Consider the following 22298-nt stretch of genomic DNA (forward strand, 5'->3'; position numbering starts at 1 on the left):
AAACAGAAACGTATAAATATACCTTATATAGGTATGGCCCTACAATATATCATTTAAATATAGCATGATAGGTCCACTTTAAGTATTAATAAAAACATTAATAAATGTACCAGGACAAATCAGAGCATAGCTGTGTGTCAGTATATGTAGATATAAACCTTACATATTTATCATTTGTGTTCATAAAGTTTAAAAATCTATTAAAAACATGAATGTGATTTCTGCAGCATACTGTATATTATCTTGTACATAATGACTGTTTTAATGCTTTCAAATCCTTTTTAATCTACGACTATTTCTACTGTGAGCATGACGAGAGCATGGCACAGCTTTGTTATTGAATATCTAATTAATTACACAACTGAATGAATGAATGACATTTTAATCAGCCAAGACGGCAGCTTGAGCTCCCGGCTGCGTGTAAACCTGAACACTTCTTATGAAATGCTGCTGCTGTTTGTCTCTGCTGATCTGTGACTAATCATAAACCTCATTATAAAGGTTTTATATTTACATATATATAAGTGTTTTATGAATAAAATATTATTATATTTGAATAAATCCATTCCTGTATATTTCGACTTCCTCTTGTTTTGCTTATTTTTCTTGGACATGGAAACTTTTGGTGATCATAAGTTAGCTTTAGATATTCTATTTAAGTCAAAGTGAGATCATGGCCAGATATTTTTGAGTATTATTTCATGCAAAAATGTAAGAAAATGCAGGTTTTACCCTTTAAATATTGAGATGTAATGCTTTGAATCAGTTTGATATCACATATCAGTAGATATATTCAACAAAACAAGTCATTACAAAACGTATTTTACATACACTGGAGAATAAGTGGGACACATTTAAAACACTTTATTGCATCCTTTACAACACACAGCACTTGAGCAAAAATAAATTAAAATATAAATCATTGCATATTTGATCTACTTTTTTTATACTAATCACAGGAATAATTGTACACGTCGACAGAGACTCTTCAAAGCGCCAGAAGAGAGTCGTAGGCTTTCGGACATTTTGTAAAACTGTTCCATGAGGCACCTTGTCTTCAGCAATGATCTTCAAGAGGGAAAATAGGAGTGTGTGTGTGTGTGTGTGTGTGTGTGTGTGTGTGTGTGTGTGTGTGTGTGTGTGTGTGTGTGTGTGTGTGTGTGTGTGTGTGTGTGTGTGTGTGTGTGTGTGTGTTGAAGTGTTTATACTGAGCAGCAGGAAAAGTAAGACATTCAAAATGTTCACGTCCACTTCGATTTCAAATCCAAAAATTAATCCAGAACTCATCTTTAGTGTCACTGAGAAGAAATACCTCTGTGTCCTGCAGAGATGATTCTCCTCAGATGGTTCTCCTTAGATGGTTCTCCTCAGATGATTCTCCTCAGATGGTTCTCCTCAGATGGTTCTCCTCAGATGATTCTCCTCAGATGGTCCTCCTCAGATGGTTCTCCTCAGATGGTTCTCCTCAGATGGTCCTCCTCAGATGGTTCTCCTCAGATGGTCCTCCTCAGATGATTCTCCTCAGATGGTTCTCCTCAGATGATTCTCCTCAGATGGTTCTCCTCAGATGGTTCTCCTCAGATGGTTCTCCTCAGATGGTTCTCCTCAGATGATTCTCCTCAGATGATTCTCCTCAGATGATTCTCCTCAGATGATCCTCCTCAGATGATCCTCCTCAGATGGTTCTCCTCAGATGGTTCTCCTCAGATGATCCTCCTCAGATGATTCTCCTCAGATGGTTCTCCTCAGATGATTCTCCTCAGATGATTCTCCTCAGATGATTCTCCTCAGATGATCCTCCTCAGATCCGGAGCAGCTCAGAAGATCATTTTTGAAACTTCGAACAATACCTACAAGAAAACCAGAAACACATATTTTATGATCTAACTTTAAGGAGGTCCTATTCTGCTTTTTGTGGTGTTATTATAACAATAAATTATATTTGTATAGCGCTTTTCAAAGTACTCGAAGTTGCATAGCGTGTTCTATAGGTGTTAGTGCATGTGAATGGTCTGCAGAGGCTGAAATCCCCGTGTTCCTGCAGAGGGAGTTTCTCTCACTCTCGTTTATTTACAGGATGTCAGAGGGGATTAAAGGCAGTTGATAAGATGGTCCTTAAAAAATGATATATATATATATATATATTCATGAACAACCTGCATAAATTCATTATCCTTAACCAAAAAACGTTTCTTCTCAATTCTTCATGGATAAAACATTCTATTAAAAAACGAAATGCTCCCAATGAAATAAAGATAATGCGTCGGGTTAGGCTTGCTGTCTTTTTATTTCTCACAATTACCAAATCAATTATCATTAACTGTAATGTCGGGGGAAATAAATGAAGCTCTTTATGGAGATGATCTGTGGGCAGCTCATTCTGGACACGGATTTATTTTTAGTTTGCATGAGCTAAATGTCACGAAACAGACAAATTCAATAATTAATGAATGCTTGTACACAAACTAAAGTAATTTAAAATTGTTATACATTTACAAGTCATCAATCCTCCATTCACACCTCATCCATGCAGAGCAAGGTGCCCCCTGCTGGAGGACCAATGGCCTTAGTGAGTGAGACGTGTTGCCGAAGGACACACCGACATGTTGATCAAACACACAACCTTCATATTGAGAGACGAGCGGATGAAGATCAGATATACTTTCTCTCTTTCTTCCCTTTCCCTCTGAATATAGGTATTATTAATAATTGGGGGTTTGTTTGTTTCGCTCACCTCGATGGTGATGAGGATGATGATCATCCACTCCAGCCTCAGACTGTGTTTCTCACTCAGGTGACTCCTCATCAGGTCGGTCAGCTGAGAGCAGTGCTCCAGCTTCTGGTTCACCACCTGCATACACAGCATATTATACATATACACTATATTATACAGTATATATGGAGGCGTGTGGTGCAGTGCGTTGTGTGTTAGTTTTCGGATCAGGTGGTCACAGGTTCAAACCCCATTGCAGTCAGCATGTCGTTGTGTCCCTGAGACACTTCACCCCAAATTGCTCCTGTGGGGATTGTCCACAGTATTGAGTATGTAAGTCGCTTTGGATAAAAGCGTCTAACAAGTGACATGTGATGTAATGTAATATATACAGTATAATATACAGTATATTATACAGTATAATATACTGTATAATATACTGTATATTATACAGCAGGGGTGTCCAAACTGTTTTCACCGAGGGCCACATACAGAAAATGATACGAAGGGCTGGGCCACTCCCTAAAAGTGAGGTTTATTGCCTCATAAGGGAAGTTATAAGTTAGCAAAATCAACCAACTGTAAGTAAATGATGCTTGATACAACAGCCTGCATCACAGCTCTCCTGAGGGTTTACTTTGTTTTGTTAGCAGCTCATTCCTTAAAACACGAGCTTCAGATTGATTATAATAAGAGGAAATATGAAGGGTTGATTTCAAGCTTGTTATGTAAATATTATTATTATTATATTGTTATTGGGCTTTTCTTATTTGTTAGAAAATGTTTTCAACTTGAATTGACTGAAAGTGGTCTTATTAACACATGAACACTACTGTGTAACATATGTTTACAGATATATTTAAGAAGTACAATACATATATATATTTACTATAGAGAGACTCACGTTGACCCTGCGGTTGATGTTAAGGAACTGGCAGGTTTTGTCGTAGAGCTTCTCCAGGTTCTCTCGGTCCCAGTAGAAATCTGGAGTGAGCAGCAGGTCTGACCTCAGGTTGATACAGTGTCTACACACACACACACACACACACACACACACACACACACACACACACACACACCACACACACACACACACACACACACACACACACACACACACACACACACACACACACACACACACACACACACACACACACACACACACACACACCACACACACACACACACACACACACACACACACCACACACACACACACAACACACACACACACACACACACACACACACACACACACACAACACACACACACACACACACACACACACACACACACACACACACACACACACACACACACACAGTTTTACAAAGATATTCGGTAAAAAAATATCTAAACATTTTTTTCTCTGAGAATGTTTTTTTCCCAAATAAAAAAAAACAATTGTCAGAAAATGTCATGTCGTCTGAATTATTGATTCAATATCTATATAATTATATTTCTAAAAAAAAGAATACATTTTTCAGTGAGCATTTATTTTTCCTGAAGACTCAAAATTCTTAGAATTGTTTCAGATTTTCATTTTTTTTTTTAATCTGAGAAAGAATTGAGAATTCTGACTTTAAAGGAGAGGTGTCATGCTTTTCCGGTTATTACCCGTCCCCTTGTATTATGAAGCTTTTTCTGCATGTAAACGGTGTGCAGAGTCAAAACCCTCAAAGTACACCCTGTAGTGAGTAAAACTCTAACACAGAAAATACCTCCCCAAAACGCCTCGTTGGAGATACGTCACTGTCCATTGTTTACTTCCTGTGTACTGTGATGTGTGAATGGCCAGGAACGAAATTGACCAATCCACGGACTTCCTCACACACACACACAGTGCAGGCAGCTCTGCTGATTTCTCCTCCCTGGCTGCAGGCTGATAACAGACAGTTGGGATCTCGGCTAAATTCTCTCTGCAGACCCATTCTCTCTGCAGACCCATTCTCTCTGCAGACCCATTCTCTCTGCAGACCCATTCTCACTGCAGACCCATTCTCTCTGCAGACCCATTCTCTCTGCAGACCCATTCTCTCTGCAGACCCATTCTCTCTGCAGACCCATTCTCTCTGCAGACCCATTCTCTCTGCAGACCCATTCTCACAGCGTTTATCAACCTTTTTCTTACTCAATATCAAGCCACACTTATTGTTTTTACTTCGGCTGTGACTTTGTGTGTGCTCAGGATGAGTTTGGTTGTGTTTCGCTATGTATGCTAAACAAGGAAACAACACCTCCACGGAGCTCAGCGTGATTCACAACGTCCCGACCAATCAGAGCACACTGTGCTCCCAGGGAGGGTGGGGGCTGGAGCTTTTGGAGCTACAACGAGCCGTTAAAGGCAGAGAGTGAAATTCAGTGAATACACGTAGTTTACAGAGATGCTGTTTGAGAAACCAATGTGAGTTTGGAGAGATGCTGTTTGAGAAACCAATGTGAGTTTGGAAAAATGCACAATATAAATCTATTCTAGTAGACCTCAACAATGGAATTATGATCAGTGGAAATGGCCATGATACCTCTCCTTTAAGATCAGATATCCCCAAAAAAAAAATATTTTCTTTCTCTGAGAATTATTTTCTTCCTAATATTAATTTCTGAAAATCTTAGAATTCTGAAAAGAAAAACATTTTCTTTCAATTATCAGTTTCTGATTTTTTTTTAAAATATATATATATTTTATACTGGCAACATTTTTGGGGGGAAATCAATAAAAGATGAAAATATCAAGAGTTCTGAAAAAGTTTTTCTTTTAAATATATTTTTTTCCAGAATTTCAAAAATCCGAAAAAAAAGTTTCTCTGCGATCAATTTTTTATGAAAATCTCAGAATTCAGATTTTTTTTTATTTTTTAAATAGATTAATATCTTTTCTCAGAGAAATTCTTTTTTAGATTTCTCAAATTTCAGAATTCTGAAAAAAGTATAATTTTAACACTAACTGAAATTTAAATCCATATACGAGTCTAAATGGACTAATTGGTTGTTTTCCAAACCTCCTGAGCACATCGGTGGTGAACATTAGAATGAACTCAGTCTGGAGGTCAGAGGTCAGAGGTCAGATGGCTGCTCTCTCTCTTAACGAGGGGATATTTGAGGAAGATTGAATTTACCTCAGAGTGAAAAGCTCTCCTATCTTCTTCATGACCTCGGCGGAGGAGAGCTTCACCCTCCGGCCGGACTTCAGCGTCTGAGGGGGGGGACACGTGATCACATTTACATTAATGAGAGGAATGGAGGAGTTTAAACACTAACACAGATCAGCTGTTCCTCTCTTTACCTCCGGGATGGACTGGATCGACTCCACAAAGTTATCCAGAGAATCCTCCCAGATGGCCAGCTTCACTACGAGCAGAGCAGCAGACATTAGAAATATACACAGGTATAGAGTAACTAAGTACATTTACTTGAGTACAATTTAGAGGTACTTGTACTTAACTTGAGTATTTCCATGTTATGCTACATTACATTGCATTTAGCTGACGCTTTTATCCAAAGCTTTTGCTCCACTACATGTATGAGGTACAAGATCTGAGTACTTCTACTTTTACTCAAGTACAAGATCTGAGTACTTCTACTTTTACTCAAGTACAAGATCTGAGTACTTCTACTTTTACTCAAGTACAACATCTGAGTACTTCTACTTTTACTCAAGTACAAGATTTGAGTACTTCTACTTTTACTCAAGTACAAGATCTGAGTACTTCTACTTTTACTCAAGTACAACATCTGAGTACTTCTACTTTTACTCAAGTACAAGATCTGAGTACTTCTACTTTTACTCAAGTACAACATCTGAGTACTTCTACTTTTACTCAAGTACAAGATCTGAGTACTTCTACTTTTACTCAAGTACAAGATCTGAGTACTTCTACTTTTACTCAAGTACAAGATCTGAGTACTTCTACTTTTACTCAAGTACAAGATCTGAGTACTTCTACTTTTACTCAAGTACAACATCTGAGTACTTCTACTTTTACTCAAGTACAAGATCTGAGTACTTCTACTTTTACTCAAGTACAACATCTGAGTACTTCTACTTTTACTCAAGTACAAGATCTGAGTACTTCTACTTTTACTCAAGTACATGATCTGAGTACTTCTACTTTTAATCAAGTACAAGATCTGAGTACTTCTACTTTTACTCTAGTACATGATCTGAGTACTTCTACTTTTACTCAAGTACATGATCTGAGTACTTCTACTTTTACTCAAGTACAAGATCTGAGTACTTCTACTTTTACTCAAGTACTCAATGATTGAGTACTTCTACTTTTAATCAAGTACAAGATCTGAGTACTTCTACTTTTACTCTAGTACATGATCTGAGTACTTCTACTTTTACTCAAGTACATGATCTGAGTACTTCTACTTTTACTCAAGTACAAGATCTGAGTACTTCTACTTTTACTCAAGTACAAGATCTGAGTACTTCTACTTTTACTCAAGTACATGATCTGAGTACTTCTACTTTTAATCAAGTACAAGATCTGAGTACTTCTACTTGTACTCAAGTACATGATCTGAGTACTTCTACTTTTACTCAAGTACCAGACCTGAGTACGTCTACTTTTACTCAAGTACCAGACCTGAGTACTTCTACTTTTTACTCAAGTACCAGATCTGAGTACTTCTACTTTTACTCAAGTACCAGATCTGAGTACTTCTCCCTCCTCTGTAAATATATAATAAATGATGATGATGATGATGACGATGATGATACAGCAGCAGTTTCTCACCTGACAAACACAGAGCGTTAGAGAAGGCAAACTTCTCCAGCACGGCTTCTGATTGGTCGATCATGTCGCTCAGCATGAAGTCACCTCGCTCCAGCTTCGTGTTCCCACTGCTCGTAAACAATTAAATATGACAAATAAACAACAACAACAGGTATGTGCACTTTTTCTAAGTACAATTTATTCACTTTAAAATACCTTTTTAATAACTCTAAAGGTATAAATATAATACTGCTGCAGAGGTGTGTGTGTGAGAGAGAGAGAGAGAGAGAGAGTGTATGTGTGTATGTATGTGTATGTGTGTATGTGTATGTGTATGTGTATGTGTATGTGTATGTGTATGTGTATGTGTATGTGTGTGTGTGTGTGTGTGTACCTACTGCCCCACGGTGTAGTTGATCTCCTCGTTCTCCCAGTGCACTAAGGCCACCTCGTAGGGCTGGATCTCATGACGCTCCAGGATCCTCAGAACTCTCTTCATCTGAAACACAGGTAACACACAGACGACAGGTAAACAACAACAAACAATAAACAGGAAACACAGGAGAGAGGTAAACAACAAACAATAATAAATAAACATATAGTCAATTAAATAATAAAATATATTGTTGTTTATTTACCGTTTTCTCCTCGACGTTCCAGAAAACCACGGAGCCTTCCCTGATGATCCAGAGAGGGAGAGTCAGTTATTGTTGTTCAAAATAAAGTTAAAAGTTATATATTTAACATGAAAGAATACTTTTTATATAATATTAAATGTTTCCCCTCCCTAGTCTTGAGTCATTTTAGCCAATTCATCATTTTTAAATGGTTTCTGATGCCGAACATATCTGCACCACTTAATAATACATTTGATTTATAAAGGCGCCTTTTAAAGCTCTCAAGGTCGCCGTACAAGATACAAAAAAAAACTAAAAATCACAAACACAACACAATATAATCAATAAAAACAGAGGACGTGTCATGTGATCAGCGGGTCATGTGATCAGCGGGGATATGCCAGGGTGAAGAGACATGATTTGAGAAATGTTTGGAGACACCTCGGACCTCACGTGGGGAAACTGTGGCGCATTTGTGCACGAGACGCAGCCCGCAGCGCAACATGAGCCCTACGCATGGTGCATGTTCTGGATGTACCGAGCCGCCCTGCATCCCATAATACTTTATATCTCAGAGTGTCTCCCCACCTGAAGAGGAACATCAGAGCGTTGTCGCCTGGTTTGGCCGCCATGTCCGTGCTGATCGCCAGAGCGTTGGAGGCATCTGAAAACACAATCAATAACACGTGTCATCTCAATCTTTATTTATTTATATAGCACATTTTAAACGACCTCAGACCAAAGTGCTGAACAGGCAATACATACAATATACAATAACACAATGGGAGTTAAATAATAAAACAATAATTAAAAACAAGATAAAAAGCACAGTAACTAGAAACATATAAAAACACATACAAATGTAAAAAAGTTCAGTTCTACTAAAAGCCAGTGCAAAGAGGTGAGATTTTTGCTGAGGTTGAAAAACTTCAATAGACTCATCATCAGTGGCGAGCCGTGACTTTTATACCTCGGTCCTCTGACCTAGGATATTGCATTGTGTTTGTTACTTTCGTTGCAGTTGTATGTCTTAAGTGTAAGTTGGCATGCTTTTATTTTGAAGGCGAGTTTACGCTGTTGACAGGAAGTTGTTGTTGCTATGGAAACAAGAAAAGTTTCACAGCGGGCGGAACTTGTCATAAAGTCCGCGATAATAAAACCCACCCATTTAGAGGGAAGATATGATTGGTTAATTGTACTGTCATTTGACATTACTCTCTCCTTCAGTTACTATAGCGACCCTCTGTGAATTCACAGCAGGACCAATCAGCTCCTGTCTTCACCTCGCAGAGACGAGCTTCTTTCATTTAACCCTTCACATTCCAACAGAAACTGAACAGGCAGATTCTAAGGATTTATTTATTTGGAAATGTTATTTTAAATACAATTAAATCAAGTTATTTTGGTAAAACTAATGAAGAATATAACTAAAGAAATATATTTTTTAATGTTTTTAAATATTATTTTGTAGAATAACTTAGGCCCTCAGAGAGGGCCTCGAGGGCCCTGACGGCTCGCCACTGCTCAGCAGCCATGTGTCAGATTTACATCCCATTTAATTGACTGGGAATCTGTAATGTATGAATGTTTTGGCTCAGTACCTCGAGGCAGATTGATCTCCGTGAAGCCGTGGCTGATCAGGTCGTGGCAGAGCGTCGGCAGGTGGTATTGATCCGCTGTCGCAAAGGCAATGCATCGCATCGTATCCTGCAGAGAGACAGACCATAATATTATTTATTTTTTTATTTTTATTTTTATTTTATTATTATAAAAACATTGAGATAAAATCTCATTTTCAATGCTGATCTGGCCAAGAAGGCAGCAACGTTTCACATAACACAAACATATAAAATACAGAGAACATAACTAAGAAAACAAAAGACGAAAAAGCAGTCACTACATTGTGCACCTTAATTAAAGGTAGGGTAGGTAAGAATGGAGAAAGCAGCTCGAGTGCGCTAGAATTTGAAAGTACAGAGCCGGAAAGAATGTGCCCCTTCCTTCAGACTTCCTTATAGAGCCCCTCCTCCAACACACACGAACGCGCACATGACCAATGAGGGCACGAGATAAGTTTGTGCACAGATGGAAGGCTGACAGGCAGGTAGGCCATCCAGTTACTTTAGCCGGGCCGGCTCAAATGATTGGTCGTGCTTTTTACAGTACTACGGCTTGCACAGATGATATTTTTAATGTATTTATGGTCAATGGGAATTACCAACCCACCTTTAACTATCAGTAACACTAAATCATGTCCTGCAGAGAGACATCTATTCATGAATTAACTATCAGTAACTATTCAATAGTGTCAGACAGTTTATAGATGTTGTATCTTCACAGTCATCTGTATATTTGTCTTACTCTCTAATGTTGGCTTATTTATATTTATATTTTGAGATGTTTATATTTTAGAATTGTTTATTTCTACTCTTTTAATTTGTTATTATGTGCAATGCCTTGTTTTGTTTTATGCTTTTGCAACAAACACATGTTTCCTACATTTGGATTAATAAAGTACATTTTATCAGTAAATCATGACGTGCAGCGACACCTACAGGTCAGAGGCCTGCACTACGAAGCCGGTTCAACAGACCCTGGATATGTTTGAGTTATCTTACCTAATCCAAAACAAACGCGCTCTCGCTAAGCGGTCCTACGACGCTGGTTATCAACTCGGTAACTCAAGCCAGGGTTTCTCTGTCCGGCTGAGTGCGCGTTCACATGAAAGGGGCGGGGCTAGCAACATTTGACCAATCATAAACATGGAGAAGCGTACTGACAGTGCAGCGTCATACTTCCTGAATGAAAAGTGAACTTTAATATTAGTCAAATATGAAGAAGTTAAACTTTAAACATCCATGACTTAAACACTTTATCCAGGATCAAAGCCACATAGCTGCACCTGCAAGGTGAATACAGCTGGTAACAGAAAAAGTGTTTGAATGCGTACATTAACAGGTTTATGAAATCGCTGCCCCGTCCAAGACACGATCTGACTTTAATTACATTTGACTCGAGTGTTTCGTCAACTTAATGTGTTGCTTAAAATAATACTTCTGCATACAGTATGTGACACTGTGAGTGTTGCACGGCCAGATACGGCTCAGCTGACTCAGATAAGGAAATATATGATACATTATGATGTGATATGATATGAATGATAATGGGACACATCGACGTCTGCACTCACAGTGCCGCGGACTGTACTTAATGTTACTCTGATCCGGTTACTTATGTTGTGGCAGATATTTAAGTAAGCTTTCTTAACGCTAATGTTATAATAGTCAGATTTCTCTGAAGATGGGAGGGGATATTCTATTAATGTTCACGTTCACAGTCGGTGATTTTGTCCGGCCGTCTTTCCTGCAACGGCAGTTTAAACTGTATTTCCTTTCTCCTCCTGTCATATTAATTGATCGCTTTAAACTCCGCACACTGAGCTCTGATTGGTCAGCAGGCAGTGCTTTTATCCTGGAACCTATCCTGCTCCGGAGGATAGCCGTTCAGAATAAGTTATCTAGCCCGCTAAAAAGTGAACCAGCTTCGTAGGACCGGAAACCCCTGAAGTTAGCTTGCTAAACGAAAATCTTGATTCGTAGTATAGGCCCCAGGTTAGCCGTTCAGCATAAGTTACCATGGAGATCTAGCCCGCTACATCAAATCAAATCAAGGTTTATTTATAAAGCACATTTAAAAGCGATTTTTGGTCGGGCCAAAGTGCTGTACATGTAATAACTACAATCACATAAAAACACATTTCTATAATCACAATTATAATAATTATAAATACATAATATAATAAAATAATCGCTAAAAAGAGAACCAGCGTCGTAGGACCGGAAACCCAGAGTTTTCCCTGAAGTTAGCTCACGAAGCGAAAGTCCGGCTTCGTGGTACAGGCCTCTGGCCTCAGGTCTCAGGCCTCAGGCCTCAGGTCTCAGCTGTTTCATGAGAGCGTGCACGAGGTATTTCTCCAGGTTCACTGCTAACCTCCAGTAGAAGAATAAACATTATCGATATGACACATTTATTTTTTAAATTTCAACTCAAAACCAAAGATATTATTAATTTGTTGTTGAAATGTCAAAACACTTTCCTCAAACTGTTTCAACTTCACTTATTTACCTGTAAAGACTTTATCGTTAAAGATGTAGAACTTTATTTTTGGATAATATTTGCAGTTAAATAATAATGTGATTTTATTGTTGAAATATCACAACTTTATCCCTAAAATGTTTCGCCTTATTCTGAAAATATCCCATCCTTCTTTTTTCAAAGTATCACTAAATTATTCAGAAATTGTTTTTCATTTCATGTAATCGTTTATTTGAACAGGGACCGTGCACTTTGATGAGCACTTAGGACAAAGGATGCTTCAAGTGTAAACATGCCGGATTTGAGCTCTGAGCTCATTTCCATCCGTAGTCCCTCACATACAACATATAAGAACATGACATTTATAACCATAGCAACAACAAATACATGATATGCAGAAAGAGCAAGAGCAGCACACAAGTATTTACCACCTGGCAGCACACTGTAGCAGCTAGGGTATATAAAGGGCAGGAGGAGATACCCCTGAGTTAAAGGAGAGGGGATACCCCTGAGTTAAAGGAGAGGAGATACCCCTGAGTTAAAGGAGAGGAGATACCCCTGAGTTAAAGGAGAGGAGATACCCCTGAGTTAAAAGGAGAGGAGATACCCCTGAGTTAAAGGAGAGGAGATACCCCTGAGTTAAAGGAGAGGAGATACCCCTGAGTTAAAGGAGAGGAGATACCCCTGAGTTAAAGGAGAGGAGATACCCCTGAGTTAAAGGAGAGGAGATACCCCTGAGTTAAAGGAGAGGAGATACCCTAGTTAAAGGAGAGGAGATACCCCTGAGTTAAAGGAGAGGAGATACCCCTGAGTTAAAGAGAGGAGATACCCCTGAGTTAAAAAGGAGAGGAGATACCCCTGAGTAAAGGAGAGGAGATACCCCTGAGTTAAAGGAGAGGAGATTACCCCTGATGTTAAAGGAGAGGAGATACCCCTGAGTTAAAGGAGAGGAGATACCCCTGAGTTTTTAAGGAGGGAGAATACCCCTGAGTTAAAGGAGAGGAGATACCCCTGAGTTAAAGGAGAGGGAGATACCCCTGAGTTAAAGGAGAGGAGATACCCCGGAGTTAAAGGAGAGGAGATACCCCCGAGTTACAGGAGAGGAAGATACCCCCGAGTTAAAGGAGAGGAGATACCCTGAGGTTAAGGAGAGGAGATACCCCTGAGTTAAAGGAAGAGGATACCCCTGAGTTAAAGGAGAGGAGATACCCCTGAGTTAAAAGGAGAGGGAGAATACCCCTGATTAAAGGAGAGGGGATACCCCCGAGTTAAAGGAGAGGGGATACCCCCGAGTTAAAGGAGAGGAGATACCCCTGAGTTAAAGGAGAGGGGATACCCCTGAGTTAAAGGAGAGGAGATACCCCTGAGTTAAAGGAGAGGAGATACCCCTGAGTTAAAGGAGAGGAGATACCCCCGAGTTAAAGGAGAGGAGATACCCCTGAGTTAAAGGAGAGGAGATACCCCTGAGTTAATCCCGTATCTCAGTTGTTCCAGAATGAGCTGTCTTTAATGGAGAGGACATTTTGTCCAAAAGTGGTCCGTCTGTGGTGGACTTCAGTCTCCTCTGGTTCCTGACCTAGTGCAGAGTCCAGTGTGTTTTCTGTGGATGAATTCCCCTAAGGGGGGGGGGGGGGGGGGGGCAGTCCATGTAAACATTTATAAACAAAACACATACTTTTAAAAGACTTTAAATGGTCAAAACTCAAGAAATGGTGTTTCTCAAGGATGGTGCAGTGGTGGTATGAATTAGGCTTTCTGTCAAACACCTGGGTAGCTCTCTTGTGCAGCTGTTCTATGGGTTTCAGGTGTCAGGTGTCAGGTGTCAGGTGTCAGGTGTCAGGTGTCAGGTGTCAGGTGTCAGGTGTCAGGTGTCAGGTGTCAGGTGTCAGGTGTCAGGTGTCAGGTCTTTATGCTCACAATGTAACTCCTTAGTTTTTGTCAAATAACGATGTTATCCTGCGGATTCTGAAAAGACACATGAGGGCTATTGTTGCTGCCTCCAGTACTCTGTCACATATCTTAAATCCTCACATGCATGCTGTCCCTTCAGAGTTGTCTGTCCTCACCTTGTCCACGCTGGAGGACGGCTGGTTGGTTCTGGACGGTTGTTTTGTCCTCGGTCCTTTCGGAGCTCTCTTCCCAGGAACAGCTGCTGGACTTTTTAAAATGCTCTTCACGATGTCTGGAGAATAGAAACGCCTCTGAATCCCAGAGAGGACAGGACTCTCAGGATGTCTCACATGTCTCTGAGGGACAGAGAGAGATGACACTGAGAGGAGAGGACTCTCAGGACGTCTCACATGTCTCTGAGGGACAGAGAGAGATGACACTGAGAGGAGAGGACTCTCAGGACGTCTCACATGTCTCTGAGGGACAGAGAGAGATGACACTGAGAGGAGAGGACTCTCAGGACGTCTCACATGTCTCTGAGGGACAGAGAGAGATGACACTGAGAGGAGAGGACTCTCAGGACGTCTCACATGTCTCTGAGGGACAGAGAGAGATTGACACTGAGAGGAGAGGACTCTCAGGACCGTCTCACATGTCTCTGAGGGACAGAGAGAGATGACACTGAGAGGAGAGGACTCTCAGGACGTCTCACATGTCTCTGAGGGACAGAGAGAGATGACACTGAGAGGAGAGGACTCTCAGGACGTCTCACATGTCTCTGAGGGACAGAGAGAGATGACACTGAGAGGAGAGGACTCTCAGGATGTCTCACATGTCTCTGAGGGACAGAGAGAGATGACACTGAGAGGAGAGGACTCTCAGGACGTCTCACATGTCTCTGAGGGACAGAGAGAGATGACACTGAGAGGAGAGGACTCTCAGGACGTCTCACATGTCTCTGAGGGACAGAGAGAGATGACACTGAGAGGAGAGGACTCTCAGGATGTCTCACATGTCTCTGAGGGACAGAGAGAGATGACACTGAGAGGACAGGACTCTCAGGATGTCTCACATGTCTCTGCAGAGAGTCCACATGGAGACTCTGTGAGGAGAGAGTCCTGATGGTGGAGGATCCACACAGAAAGACTGGTGTCCTCCCAGCAGGAAGACGAGCTCCCAGCATGCACCACAGCGTCCGGAGGAGCATCTCGACACCTGGAAACAAAAACAAAAGTTTAGATTTTGCACGAAAAATATCAGATTCCTGGAGGGTAACGATCAGATTCTGCGGGACAAAGTTACATTTTCAGTCTCTTACTCAGGGTTTAACGTGGAAAAACTACAAATGTTAATGAATATAAGACATGCAGCATTTTACTAATTCAAAGGCTGCAAAGGAATAAGAATATAATATACAGTATGTTTAGAGACTATACCTGATCTATGATGAATGAACAAAACCCCAGATCGAAGGAGCTGATCAGTTCTTTGATGTAATGAATATGTATGTACAGTAAGTATATGTATACAGTCTAAATACTGTATACTGTATATACAGGGTGCAGGACTGATGCTATGTTGCCATCATGACGTATGACTCTCTAGTTTAGCATGCATTATTGATCTGTGTAAAATCAGCATCTATGAGCACAGATATCAACTCTTAAATATGTAATTAAAACATCTTAAATATAATGTTAACACAGAATAAGAGTCAAACCAACAGCACTGACCTTGACTACAGTAACCAGCTTTACATATCCTCTCTCTCGTTATCAGTCTGGTTAACATTAACACGTGCAGTGTTTAATAATGTGCATAACGCAGATATTATTACAAATACAGAGTTAAACCTGCAGCTGCCTTTAAGTGAAGCTAACAGATTAGCATGCTAATGAAGCTACAATCACTCCCTGTGTGACTGTTAGCATCTTGTTAGCGTCTTGTTAGCTCACCTGTGGATGTAGACGGCAGATATTCAGCAGCTTGTTGTTTTCAATCTGCTTCAAAGTGTCACAAAACGTTTTAAAATGTTAAAATAAAACAGTAAAAATAACATCTCTGAAACATGCCTTCCTGCTGGAGGTGACGTAAATCACGTAATGACGTAGATGCGTAATTCGTCGTTCCTAGAATGATGACTGGCAGGCTGACGGGCTCTTTTGCGAATGTGTATTTTTTAAATGTTAGGCTAAAAATTTATATTATACAAACTTTGACTTATTGTGTTAGTCTTGAAGAACCTCCTCTGGTAATTTGTTTTAATAATAATTGCACACACACCTCAGTCTGAGCTCCTCTCCTCAGGCTTCTTGGTTTCCTGTAAGTCTGAACTCAGGGTAAAAAACGGCCTCTATTGACCTTCAGCTCCATCAGATCCTCGCTTCAACGCTATTTCACACATTTATCAATATATGTTTATACCTCCAGCAATGTTAACTATGTTGAAGCACTTATTTTAACTGATATTATACATATGTATTACTCTTATAAGATGTATGTAGATAGTATAAGAAATGTGCAGAATATGACAGTTTAATGGTGGAGGTATACACACATATTGATAGATGTCTTGTAATGCACTGTTGAGGAACCTGCGACCCAAGTTTTCATTCATTGCATAACTACACCGTAGTTGTGTATAATATGATATGTCAATAAACCTTAGAAAATCTTGAAATCTTGAAAGGGATGTGCAAAATAGTCATTATATACAGTCTTTAATTAAAGGTAGGGTAGGTAAGTTTGAGAAACCGGCTCGAGATACACTTTTTGTTATATTCCATGGAATGCTCTTAACATCCCGATAGCAATAAATATCTTAAAGTGCTTTGACAAAAAATCCATAAAAAAATGTCATCTGTGGAAGCCGTAGTACTGTAAAAAGCACGACCAATCATTTTAGCCAGCCCGGCTAAAATAACTGGATGGCCACGCGTTCGTGTGTGTTGGAGGAGGGGCTCTGTAAGGAAGTGGCAGATTTTTTCCTGCTGTGTATTTTCAAATTCTAGCGATCTCGAGCTGGTTTCTCCAAAATGACCTACCCCACCTTTAACTATTAGTAGAGAATAACGAGTAATGAATATACTTTATAGGGATCCTATTAATATCTAATAATACAAATAATAAAATGCAATAACGTGCTTTAACCAGTAGGTGTCCCTTTCTATCAGCTATGCACCGTTATGGTGTAAATACAGCCTATCTACCAATTGGATCAATTATAAAAGTCAGCCGAATTAGAGTTGATACTGCAAGGAGACTTATTGTGTGAAAATATATCTAAGATGTTGTTTAATTGCTGATATATTTATGATCCACGTCACGTTTTCAGTTTTGGCGGCAGTTCTTCCTGTTTTCAGATAATAAACACCATTTCCCAACGTGCATTGCGGCTAAACCGTCCAATCACCGAGCTGAGGATCTTGCATACGTCTGTTTCCGGTGTTTATGACGATGTGAGATGTGAGATTGGGGCCGTGGGTGTTTCTCAATGTAGAGTACGCTTGCTTGGTAGCACATGTCTGCCGAGCATCTTGCTTCAGAAGCGAGTCAAGAATACTTCCTGGCATTCGGAAAACGAAGAGTGGAACATGCTAGCAAGTGTGCAGGTGTGCGTCATATGAGAGGCCCCGCCTTACATCTTCCGTCACAGATTTGGGGAAATTGGTCCGTGCGCAAAGCATTGTGGGGATTTTAAGACCGCGGAATCTACTCATGTGCAGCCTCGATATTTCTCCAAACGGAGTACGCCGGGCTCGGTAGATTTCCAAGTATGCTGGAGATTGGAACAGTACTTCGGCGGCACTCGATGACATAGTATGCTTGAAATAGTGGCTCTGGAGCAGCTTTACTCGCGATTGAGAAACACTGGGGGCCGTGTCTCAATTCAGGGGTTAGGGGAAGAAGGAGAATATAAACTGTTATGATCACAGCTATTAAGATTAGAACACTAATATTGTTAAGAATCAATCTATACAACATTCATTTAAAAAACATATTGTTTTATTAGTACAGAAAAATTAAGACTTATTTTAAATATGAAATAATATGATTAAATTACATCAGCTATATATAATTTACTTGTTAACTTACTAATGTAACATTACTGGGGGCTAAAGGAACAGCTTCATCTTATTTACCTGGCCATGGTCCTCTTTAATTCATCGCCGACGGTGATCTCCAAAAAATGTAAAAGTAAAAGTAAAGTTTCTGGATCCTTTCGCAACCGAACAGCGCGTATCACGTGACGTAAATACGAAGCGCTCCGTCGGCTAGACCAGGCTTGTTTGAGACGAGCTGCGGCTCGCCTCGAAAGTAGACGAGAATAGCCGATCGCAGCCGGGGGAGGTCTCAAAAAGCTCGCCTGAAGTCGGACAGCTCGGAGTCGGCTTCTTCCTCTTCTTCTTCTTCTCGCGGTTTTTTGGCTGATTTCAAACAACTTTAAGGTGCATGCTGCCACCTCCGGAGTCGGCTTGACTCGGTTTGCATTTATAAAGAATGCACAAATGTGTTTAATCGTTAATGTCAGATATGTACTAAGTAAATACATTTGTTCCTGCTCAAGATTAGATTCAACTTTATTGTTATTGCACAGATTACAGGTACTGAGACAACGAAATGCAGTTTAGCTTCTAACCAGGAGTGCATAAAGCAGTAAAGTGAAAAGTAATGTACACAATCTACAGAATAAAATATAGAATGAATTGAATGATGAATAAACAGTGAGGGGTATGAATACACTATATACACAGTAGCCTAGCCTAGTATGAACAGTGTGTTGTATGAATGCTAAGATATATAAAGTATGACAACGGTAAGCAGTGCAAGTATAGTATAAAATATATAGATATTAATTTCATGATGATAAACATTGTGGAACAATGATGAAAAATGTGAATGGAAGTGGCGACGTAAAACTGACACAAAACAACAACACACTTTAGCCGAGCCAATGGAGAGTTTCATCACCAGCACGGGGTAAAACCCACCAATGAGCGCTCAGCTCGAGATACCAGCGAGTCGTTTCCCATCAAGCATTTCGCTTCCGCAGCCCGTGGAGAGAAACTGCGCCGCCGCGCCGCGCCTCGCTCTCAAGTCTGCGGGCGTCTTTGTCCCGCGAGATTTCAACGTCTCATGTAGGCGAGCCTCCTGAGCAAGTCGGACAAAATGACTAACCATCATGCAACGCACTAGCAAGACGTTGATCGCAATTGCGCAGGTCTGCGCAGGTCTCGCTTGTCTCAAACAAGCCTACCGTCTCATTTCGTAGGCCGCTCGGTCCAGCCTACCCGGTCTACGTGGGCTGGGTCCTCCGTTGACCGCGTAGGCTGCGTACTCCGAGGGGGCAGCCCCTGAATTGAGACACGGACTGGGGTTGCGGTCGAATAGTCCAAAAATCAGCTCCTAACGTCTAACCCTATCGTCTATCCCTTGACCTCTGAGTGAAAGGTCATGGGGTTAAGGGATAGTGGATAGGAGAATTCAAAAGGACTTAGGAGAAGAGACTGCGGTACTTTAGAGAACCGACTGCACTTCCACTATCCGACGTGTTTATGATGCGCCAGCGGATGTCATAAATGTGCGTCTGCTGCTGTGGGGAAACTATGGAAACTACAGTTTTCTATACAGCGGACTACAACATGGATGTTTAATAAGAACGAGGGACTACTGTAAACTCATCTAGAGACTCTGCACCGTGCTCTGATGCTGTTATGCTTTATGAACGGGGACAACAGAGAAACATATTCTTCATGACCAAAGTTGGAATTGAAATAAAAAAGGAAAGTGAAACTTATGCTCGTCACCCTCTCCCTCCGGTCCACATTAATACAAATGATCAGTGGCGACTGGTCATTAGGGGCAGGTGGGGCACAGCCCCACCTAGTGTCAGCAGAAAGTATTACACATAATGATTACAAAAAATGGAAAGAGATGCAAAAAAAGAAATAAAAAAATATATAAAATATATTTTAAGGTCATGTTTAATCATCTGATTCGTCTGTACATTGCTGTTTTAGTCTGTGTTCTTCTAATTAGTGTCTACAGTGCCGTTTTGAGCCATGTGGGACAAAACCTGATCATGCCCCACCCTTTCACTGTCAAAGTGAACGGTGACTGTAAAAACTACACTGCGCATGCTCAGAGTATTTTTCAATGTAATGTGTGTGGCAAAAAAAAAAACACCATAGGGGCACAGAGCTGCCATCCCCACCATACGTCATCTCACATCATTCAGAGCTGATTGGCTGTAAGTACGTGTGCCGCGAAAAGTGTGGTGTGTGAAGAGCATGGATGTATAATAAGAGGAGACGAGAGCTGCAGTGGCGCGTCCTAAAACCAGGAAGTAAGCTGCAAAAAAGCAATGAGGTTTCTCCATAGGATTTTAGAAAATAGCTTGAAATAAGATCTGTGGGAAACGTACCTGTTAGATAAATGCACGTTTTGTTCAGCCGGATAATATCCACATGTCTACCCTACTTTTATAATTTTCGAATCATAAATCTATCGATTAGATTTATGATAGACTTTTGAAACTACAAGAACATAAGGAGGACTTTTACAAAAAAGTTATAGAAATGTTTGTCCAGAAGGATAGGCAAATGGACTTCATCTTCAAGTCAAGGTAAGACCACAATTTTTTGAAAATGGGATCTTACTTAGAGAGAACAATTCAATATTACATTCAATTACATTTTTTGGGTATCCTTTTGTTGAACTGTCTGTTTAAAATTAATCGAAGCATCAGACAAAAAAAGCTTTTGAAAATAATATTATATTTTGGTTTAGGTCAAAATATAATATTTGTAAACCTGAAGAGTCAGAGCCAGTGCCTCACCAGCCATGAACCTCACTGCACATCACTGCAGAAGCTTATATATAGACATCTAAGTTTTTTGTGCCCCACCACTTTTGTACATATAAAAACGCCACTGCAAATGATCCCAATACCACTTGTTATGACTTCTCTCTCTCGCGTATTCCGTTAAGACCAACCCCATCTCACTCCTCGTGCTGAAACCTACCAATCAGAGTAGGGGCGGGTCTTCACAGAATACGTTTGGGGAACAAAATCAAGCTTTTTAACTCGGTTCCCCTCGTTCGTACCAAAGAGCCGTTCAAAAGAATCGGCTCGTTCGCGACCTACACATCACTAGTAGACGACGTGTTTTTCGGATGGAAAATGAGCCAAACGTGAAAACGCAGCAGCATTTGGATGCACTTCAACCAAAACCCAGGCAGTGATAAAGTGTACCATTTGTAAAAGGCAAAATATCCTTTAAAGCAGGGTCAACATATAATCTCCATCACCACTTAAAAACACAGTATCTAATATTAAGAGTTGCATGAATTTCATTCAAGGCAAGGCAACTTTATTTACTTAACACATACAGAGGGTAAATTCAAAGTACATTCACTGACATGAATGACATGCATATGGCGCCACCTTGTGTCATGTTTACAATGCAGATTATTGACATTAGGTCTGGCAATACAGTCAATCATTATCCTGGTGATTATTTCGCAGATAAACCTAGTAACCCCGCCCCCTTTAAAAAAAAAAGGGGCTCTTTTGAACGGCTCTTTGAAAGGAACGGAGCCATAAGATCCGGCTCCCTTCAAAGAGCCATAATTCCCATCACTAGTACCCTCACTAACGGGTCCGTGTTGCAACACACACTATAACCAACGGTGAATTATGTCCCATAACGTGTCACCACACTATTACATTTTGTATAATGCTGCCAAACTTGCTGCTGCTAGCTACAGTACAGTACAGGTTGATTAAACGGTTCGCTCACCACGCAAGGTATCACATGACATGAAAGCAGGGCCGGCTCTAGACAATTTGATGCCCTAGGCGAGATTTTGGCTGGCGCCCCCCCCTATAGAATATATAGACAATAAATGAAAAATCTCTACAGAAGACAAATACACTACAAAAACATAAACTTATTGACATAGGTAATATACATCAAAAAGGCTTCAAATGTATAAACATGTTTGAATTGGGGGGTGGACGTCACATCCTCTAGGGGGACATTTTTTAACCTTTTAAAGTAAAATGCTTCAATCTGGTGCACTTTAGCTGGAAAAGCGCCGGTTTTTCCTGTTCACACCGCAGCGGCGGCGCGTCATAGCTCCGGAATGCGGTTCACTTCCAGCTCCAAAAAATTGTCGGTCCAGAGGCAAGAGCTTCGGAGCTATGACGCGGCGTCGCTTACGTCTCTTACGTCGAGGCGTGCAGGAAACCTTAC

General features: G+C 40.5%; 1 protein-coding gene across 4 annotated transcripts; it reads right to left on the reverse strand.

Moving 5' to 3' along the window:
* Positions 1–849: 849 nt before the first annotated feature.
* On the reverse strand, positions 850–14471 carry rmnd1 (required for meiotic nuclear division 1 homolog). 4 transcript variants are annotated; one of them, XM_034146083.1, is made up of 11 exons: positions 14217–14471; positions 9657–9762; positions 8644–8719; positions 8077–8116; positions 7837–7937; positions 7460–7566; positions 6001–6065; positions 5834–5910; positions 3618–3738; positions 2735–2851; positions 850–1850 (listed from the first exon to the last, which is right to left on the reverse strand). In XM_034146083.1, exons 2-11 carry the CDS (start codon positions 9754–9756, stop codon positions 1818–1820), a joined length of 837 nt encoding a protein of 278 aa, XP_034001974.1. In that variant the 5' UTR covers positions 9757–9762; positions 14217–14471; the 3' UTR covers positions 850–1817. The 4 variants fall into 4 exon arrangements, with proteins under 4 accessions (XP_034001974.1, XP_034001973.1, XP_034001971.1 ...); XM_034146082.1 differs by having other exon boundaries at positions 7460–7569; XM_034146080.1 differs by lacking the exon at positions 14217–14471 and adding an exon at positions 13612–13645 and having other exon boundaries at positions 7460–7569.
* Between the last annotated feature and the right edge of the window lie 7827 nt (positions 14472–22298).

The sequence above is a fragment of the Trematomus bernacchii genome, unplaced genomic scaffold, assembly GCF_902827165.1.
Source record: "Trematomus bernacchii unplaced genomic scaffold, fTreBer1.1, whole genome shotgun sequence".
NCBI lineage: Eukaryota > Metazoa > Chordata > Actinopteri > Perciformes > Nototheniidae > Trematomus > Trematomus bernacchii.